Source organism: Coffea eugenioides, unplaced genomic scaffold (genome assembly GCF_003713205.1).
Source record: "Coffea eugenioides isolate CCC68of unplaced genomic scaffold, Ceug_1.0 ScVebR1_1312;HRSCAF=2140, whole genome shotgun sequence".
Lineage (NCBI taxonomy): Eukaryota > Viridiplantae > Streptophyta > Magnoliopsida > Gentianales > Rubiaceae > Coffea > Coffea eugenioides.
Genome location: NW_020861706.1, coordinates 13,283 through 21,264, shown reverse-complemented (window position 1 = coordinate 21,264; position 7,982 = coordinate 13,283). Strand labels below are relative to the sequence as shown.

The 7,982-nt window shown below is 36.6% G+C and overlaps 1 protein-coding gene across 1 annotated transcript; it reads right to left on the bottom strand.

Annotated features, from left to right (window-relative positions):
* Positions 1-585: 585 nt before the first annotated feature.
* LOC113755220 (DNA replication licensing factor MCM4-like) lies at positions 586-2,121 on the bottom strand. The gene is made up of 6 exons (XM_027299275.1): positions 2,077-2,121; positions 1,916-1,994; positions 1,660-1,796; positions 1,515-1,568; positions 1,316-1,404; positions 586-1,209 (listed from the first exon to the last, which is right to left on the bottom strand). Exons 2-5 carry the CDS (start codon positions 1,974-1,976, stop codon positions 1,330-1,332), a joined length of 327 nt encoding a protein of 108 aa, XP_027155076.1. The 5' UTR covers positions 1,977-1,994; positions 2,077-2,121; the 3' UTR covers positions 586-1,209; positions 1,316-1,329.
* Between the last annotated feature and the right edge of the window lie 5,861 nt (positions 2,122-7,982).

Sequence of the window (7,982 nt, the reverse complement as noted above, 5' to 3'; positions counted from 1 at the left end):
TGGTGAAAAGGCTCAATAGCAATTGTCTATAAGGATCAAAATTTGAATAAAAAAAATTACATGTTGTGACTATTAGATTTTCTAACTTTATCGTCATTATACTTATTTATTACAATTTAAATGACCTTTGTCTAACCCATTTCCTCTTCCCTAACATCTCATGGAGATACACATAAATTTGAACTTTGAGCGTTTGAAATGGTATGCCATTCCTCTTCTTCTAAACTTTTTCCTACAAAAGGGCAAAAAACAATTTTTATCCATTATAATCTTATTTTACTTTTTTTACACTTCAGGTCCCAAGAGCTTAGGTGGAAAGGCTCAATGCCATTTTTGTTTACAAGGATCAAAATTTGAATAAAAAAAATTACACGTTGCAACTATTAGATCTTCTAACTGTATCATAATTATACTTATTTATTACAATTTAAATGTTTTTTGTAATCCTCTTGCCTGACATCACATGGAAGTACGTATTAAATTTGATCTTATCAACTTTTCATCGTTAATCTAAAGATGATATTAGCTAAGGTTAATTAGGGACCAAAAGAATCAATAAGATGCAATTAAAGAATTAGCTGGGGGTAAAACAACACGAAGAAACTGTCCGTTGTCAATTATGGGCATAAAAAGGGATTAATTACAATTACCCCCTTTCTGATTTACATAATCGCGGAAGCCACCGGTGAGATTGCTAATATTTCAGGACTTCTTTCATGAAATTTTTTAAGCTATAGCGTTCTCCAGGAAAAAAAGAACAAAAAAAAAAAAGGAAAATAAGAACTGGTGAAGAATAATAAGCACCCGTACGACACGACGGAGTAACTCAAATTCAAAGGATCAAGGCATTACTGCTCTAGTCAATTCATCTTCATTGATCTCGCATTTGCATCCTTCCCGGTGTCTAGCAAAGAATTTATATAATTTACAATATGGATGACTCTCTTCATCACAGCAGCATTTCAGAATCTCTTTCAAGATTTTCATTTAACGCGCGACATCACTGTCCAACTAATATCACATGCCCCGATACAGATTAGGAGGTCGAAGCTCCATGTCAGCAGAACAAAACGACTTTATGATGAATGCAAGATGCTGGCCATTCCGAACAGCACAACGAGTTTACGAGCTGCAAGAGACTCTAGGCATATAATCAAAACCGCTTCCCAGCACCAAGTGCATGGCCTGCCAGTAACATTCTAGCTCCTCCTGATAAACATTCATGTAGACCCGAAAATGGAAACTCTTGCGTCAACTTTCGGTGCCATGTATACTTAACTCAAAATCTGAAACTATTTTAGCAAGTGTCCCGTACCGGTTAAGGTTTAATCATATTCTTTTCACACTGTCACCATGGACAACAACGAAACCTTCACTTGCAAGAGTGGCTAGAGCATTCCGCAGCTGATGCAACAAGAACACGGCAATAGATATTGTTAGTGCCATTGTGGACTATTTTACTGCGTGCATGAAAGAGACAAACAGAGGGGTAAAGAGTGGGGAAAGACATTTACATCATTGAGGTGAACTTCAGCACCAGAATTTTGCTTCTTCAACTCTTCCAGTAACTAATTACAGATTTTCAGCATAAATCAGCTTCTGAATATGTTGTGAAAGCTAAAAGACCAAGTAGACTTGGAAAACTAGTTGTACTCGTACCTCCAGCAGGCGGGTTGAGGATCCACCTATTTGCATTTTCTCCATTATTATGTTGCGGGTGGTTGATACTAAATTCTCTCTTCTCATCCGCTCACTTGCAGAAACTCCAGTTGTGATTAGATCCATGTCAATGGTTCCTATTCAAGAAATCACAAATTTGGCCACAATAGACATAATCAGGAAAATGTTAAAGTGGAGCCAAGGAGCACATCAGCTAGTAAAAGTTTAAAAAAATTGGACAATAGAAGAAACAAACCAGTAGAATGATCTGTTGCGGACTGCTGCAGCGCAACTTCAAGAAGCCGGAACGCCTCCATCACATCCTGCTTTTCAACCTATGTGCATGGGAAAATAATTACTGTAAATTATTTATTTCCTCAATGTGCCTGCAAGGTCACTTGGCAAAAGCATACACACCCATTCAGAGAATCGAATCCTAGCCAAAGCCTCACTCAGGCGTATCAAACTTCATTGTCTTGGCGTTGCTGTTTATGACCTGAAAGATAAAAGCCATTTCAACCAGTACTTTGGAAATGTTTAGGGTCACTCACCTCCACGGCTCACAATCCTCGTCCAATATAGCCAATTCCATCATTCAAGTCCAAAGCCTTTCAACATGAAACTTAAGGTAACGAACGCTATTAAAAATCGGACAGCATTTCCCATAAATTCATTCCCATTTCATCCTACCAATCAAACCCAATCACATAGCAATTAACCACAATGCTCAAAACCAGAAAACAGTTTTGACGTCCTTTTGCGGTAATGGCACCAAAGGTATTACGAGTATCGGATGGAGGTCCAAGACCCACCGTTTCGAAGCTAAGAACCAGGGCTACAACAATGTAGAAGGTCACTCAGTCCAAATCCTAGCACAACTAGGTCAAAAATGCAGAAAACCAACCCAGAACCGTAATTGCAGGTTCCCAAATCACATAATGCTGTAATTCGTCCAACTCAGTCTACACAGGTCCAAATGCATTGATTCCAAAGGCATATTATAGCTAAGACATCAAGCTACATTTCATAAGAAGACCTCAACACCCAAATCCAAACCCATTCCAGTCAAAACAGACGATTACAAGCGCAGTTCGCACATCCTGAAACCTAGAACAGCAACAGTAAAAACGGCATAACTCACTCTATACTACTCCAAATGACCTGAAATTTTGCAAGCACACTAAAATCATCAATACCTACAACTTTCATGTTTTGAGCAAAGTCCAATTCGGCCTCTATCTATGACCTAAAATTTCGGACAGAATGTTCAACCAAGAACCCTAATTTTCCAGAAATTCTTCCAAAATCAAAATTGATTGCATTTTCCTATCATATGCACCTACTAGAGCTAAAGCCCCTTATTACCAACCATCAAAACAACCACACCATCAAGATCATATGAAACCAGAAAATTCCTAAACAAAATAAAAACTTCACCAATTCATTCCAAACCAAGAAATAAACCACAATTTCTACCACTATAGCCACCATTAGGCATGAATTGAACATCATTAGGTGTAAGAGGAAGTGTAAACATCACTTACCTAGTAAACAAGAGAGGGAGAGTATGGGTCACCTTAACTTTCCAAACAACTTCACACACCAACTCACAATCACTACTTGAAGAGGTTTTATGGAAGGAATTCAAGATTAAACGGTTAGTTTGTGAGATTGGACAAGATTGGAGCAAGAAACTTGGAAGCTTTTCTTTCTTTTCTTGTAAGAAGAGGTTCAGCCAAGCTTGAAGGAAAAATGGAAGATTTTGGTCAATTTTGATATTAATTTGGTAAAGGCATGAATAGTGGTCAAATGGCAAGACTAACTCTTATGGTGACACTTGTCACCTTTAGGTTTAAAACTTATCTTTTTGTCTCTCCAATACAAATATCTTAACACTTTGTAAAATAATATCACTTAATGCAAAATTCCAACAAGTTGTCAAAAATATAATGCATTTACCGCACTAGCGGGTCCCACGTTCAAAATACGCTTTTAATTACTCAAAAACTAATCGATACTAGAAAAATCATTTTAAAACTATTTTTTCTCATAAACTTTATCTGGGGAATTTTCTAATCAAGAAAACGTAGAAAAGGCGGGCGTTTAAAAAAAAAAAAACCCTAGAAGAAAATTTTCGGGTTCTCAAACTCATTTTTTTTTCGGGGCGTCACACGAGCTGGCCAGTCCCAAGAGGAAATCAACAACTTTTGAGATTCCTACCCAACATACATATCTAAGGTCCCCAACAATAGACATTTGTTCCACACTTACCAAGCCAACCCCCACAGTCCGAGAAATCTCTCCTGGAACGAGCTCGATAAGAGCTCTGATACCATCTGTGACGACCCCACCTCTCCCTAGGGAGTACCCCAGGGTTTAGCGAACCGCCTGCTTAACTCCTACCAGAACTTACTCACTCACTTTGATGAAATAAGTTACAACCTCAAGAGTAAATGAAATAACAGTTCCCAAGCTTGGAACATACAATTACATTCAATTCTATCTCAAACATTCATACAATCCCAAATATAACAAAAGATTTGAGTTCCAGATAAATTCAACCCTAATCGAGCTCTAGTGCGAGTACAATCGCTAAAAATTCAAAAACTAGATAATGCTAGCCTGTACCAGCCTCACGCCCTTACTCGTACCCCCTGTAAGGAAAATAAAAGATTCTAATAGAGTGAGCCAAAGCTCAGTGAGGTTCAAAAACTTCAGGCAGATCCAAATAGCAATTTGATCATGATTTAAAAACATAAGTATCAAAATAGCGAGCATATGAAGTCAAGAAAATGAACAAGCCAATCACTGGATATTTAACATGTCAAGTAAAAGGATACAGCACCTATTGCAAAATAGCTTCGCCATAGTTTGATCAAGGAGTAGTTGACACTCCGTCAACTTTCAAGTAAAGTTATCAGTGTCCAGTAGTGCCCCACTTAACGCCAAATTTCCGTCCACCATTCAAAACCCCTTACCGGGGCCGAACACCAAGATAAAACACGTGTGGTAATACTCGAGCATACCGATTAGTCGAGGAGATAACACTCCACTCGACAAAACAAGAGACCCAGGGTTCGTTACCTAATCGACCAAGCCCTTGCCGCTCGACTCGAGTAACTAGTCACAGGGTTTCCGGAATTCCAGAGAGTGCTCACATCATACAGAAGTATATCAAGTCAATTGCAACAAATGAACAAGTATATATCACATTAGGGCAAATGCGATAAAGTACACCCTTACCCGACGAAACCAAGCAAATATTATCCGATCACGTTCGTAAAGAATTTAAATCAAGTATCAAGTTCAATCATGTAGTTGGAAGCACTCACCAAAGACTTAGTACTTTTTAAGTTCACGCTCAGATGCAACTCCTTGGTTGGAGTTCAAATCTGCGATAAAATATCATTTAAGAGTTTGAAATCAACTAGGGTTCGAAACTTAGAAGTTTCGCTTAAAGAAAATCAAGTAAATGAAACTCATTTAGTAGTATTCATTTGGCTTATCACACCCTAGAAAACTCATGCTCGCTCTTTTAATTTTGGTAAGGAAGCGATTAAAACTTTTAAGTTCGCAAAGTGGTCTAAAAGACAAGAAAAACATATTTCGAGTGGTCGCTACTTTCGCCTTTTAAAGGGTACGAGTTTTGGCCAAATTTCAGTTCATATACCTCTACTAATGGAAACTTGAACACCAAAGACAATCCAAGTTCACTTCGATCTCAAATCGTCGCTCAAGTTTCAAGTTCACTCGCTTTTCCTTAAAGCGAACATTTGGGCAGCATTTCCCTTATTTTCTTACTTTCCCATCCAAGTACAGCTTGGATTCACAAACCAACAAACCTCCAATCCAACCACAAGTGATAACCAACAACATACATCTATTCAAGGCCTCAGAACCAACCAAACATACCAAATAATAACTTATCACCATGGATATCAAAGCTGGAAACCAGTTTAGAGAAGAAATTATAAGTGACAGATTTGTCATCCTTCAGTGTTTTGGTCATAACTGTAGCTAGATATATCAGATTGAGATAAATTTTATGGCGTTCAGAAGCTAAGATATAGACCTACATTTCCTATGAAGATATCAACACTCAGTTCTTACATTTTCAGGGTAAAAAATGGACGGTCAGAAGCACACGAAAAACAGGTCAGGAAAATTAGAGTGTTTGCGTAGTCAGGAGTGCTCTGGCTAAATCATAAGCTAAAATGATCCAATTGATCCGAAATTTTGCAGGTAGAAATTTAACCCAAATCCCTATAACTTTTATGTTTTGTCCAAAAGCTGATTCAGTCTAAAATATGGACAAAGTCGTAGCCCAAGTTGATTCCAAAAACACTGCAGAACTGAAATTACCACTAAATGCTGGAAATGCAACTTTTCATGCTAAAAAGTCACAATCATGCCATAAATCACCTCACAAATTCCATATCCAAGCTCAATACCAACATTTGAAAGTTAAACAACATAATCAAGCCTAAAAATTATCAAACCCTAGCTGAAATTTCATGAATCACCACCAAACTAGAGTATCATCCAATATTTTCCAAGATTCAAAGCTTCTATAGCATATTTAGCTAGAATAAGAAAGAGAGAGGAAGTTGTAGACTTATACCTTACAAAACCTTCTTGAAAGCAAGAGACTAAGTTATTTCTTCCAAAACTTTCACCACACCTAACTTCCTAAGCACCAAGACACAAGTTTAATCGGTTTAGATTTGTGGTTTCAACTCAAACAAGGCAAGATTCAAGGTTGTAGTTGGAGGTTTTCTTCCCCTCTTTGCTCTCCCCAACCAAGAAGAAATGGAGAAGAAAATGAGCCAAATAGAAGATAAGAAGGAAAGAAATTAACTTAGTCAAAGTTCTCTAGATTTCCAACAAAGTGTCACCACAAGATTCAATCTCTTTTTTTTTTCTTTTCTCTCTTTCTTGGTTCAAAAATTTTGGCTGCCTTGTGGAATATTTTAGGGTTGATTTTACTGAAATAAAAGCAAGGAGATTAAGGTAATAAAGTAGTGTTCAAGTGGTGCACTCAATCGGTAGCAAATGGTACACGTCAGTTCAAGCCTATTTTCCTTAACTCTCGCGTACTTGTGTTTTAACTTATGATTCACTAACTTAGTAATAGCACTTCTAATCACACACTTCCTCTTATCCAAAACTCACTCTTAACCACCAAATTTAGTACACACACCTCACCAATTAATCACACTACCAAAATACGCAAAAACCCTAATTTGCTCTAACTATAAAAGTAAAAGTAAAACTCTCGATTCTATTATTTAATACAACTATTAAGGGAGTAAATTAGTGGTAAAGGAATTATAAATTAACTTATTCAAAATAAAAGGAAATTATAAGGAAAATATAGGTGAATTTTCAAGTCCTCACAGTCTCTCCCCCTTAAAAGAATTTCGACCTCAAAATTCATACCTTTATTTGCAAATAGCTCAGGGTACTTCTTTGGCTTGTCCGTCTCTAGCTTCCAGGTTTCACCATTAGGCGGTCCTTACTTAAGAATTACAAGTGAGAGTCCTCATTCATTCCTAACTAAGTCTCGATAACTAAGTTAAATCCCTAAATCCCAAATCATTTACAACTTAAAATTCTTGCTAATGCATTAACCAATAATACAAAAGTATCACACCGATTAAATTTAATGTACCGAATTCTACTTAACCTTTGAAATGTTTCGTCACACCAAGCCACTCCTTTAAACTGGAATACCACGAAAGTCACTTGCCTTTCCTTTCATCCAATTGATAACCCTTACTACTAGATCCTCTAACTCGACCTTTGATTCTTGATATGGTAAACCACAGGTTTCCGATCACTTTCTTAAGTCTAGGGTTACCTAGGTTTCCACGAATGTTTCTAGGTCATATGGTAACCTCTCGGCTTTCATATCAATGGCACACATAAAGTTAGGGTTCACCAGAGAATGAGTGACTGTGAGAACTCGAGAAAAATTATATGTATGCTATGAATTTCTTTTATTTTAATTACTTCGATATTAGAAATATTATAATGAATAAATGGTTAAATTAAATGCCTAATTGAATTTATATAAAAAATTGAGAATTTAGAAATATCCTAGAATGGTGTAAAAAAAATTATATGAATCAAATAAACATATGATATGCATATTGTAATTTGAGCCATTTGAATATATTATATAGTTGAATAAGTTACACGACTAATTAATTTTCCTTAAAGCCAAATGTGTGAAAATCTACTAGATAGATATAAGCAAAATTTTTCAAGGTACATACAAATTAGAACAAATGAAATTTTGAGACAATGTTTGAGACAATAAA

Excerpts from the sequence above, each read along its gene's own strand:
- LOC113755220 (XM_027299275.1), bottom strand. The coding sequence starts at position 1,976 with ATGGAGGCGTTCCGGCTTCTTGAAGTTGCGCTGCAGCAGTCCGCAACA. Across the intron at positions 1,797-1,915 it reads CGCAACAGATCATTCTACTG|GAACCATTGACATGGATCTA; the intron begins GTTTGTTTCTTC and ends TTTCTTGAATAG. Across the intron at positions 1,569-1,659 it reads CCTCAACCCGCCTGCTGGAG|TTACTGGAAGAGTTGAAGAA; the intron begins GTACGAGTACAA and ends ATCTGTAATTAG.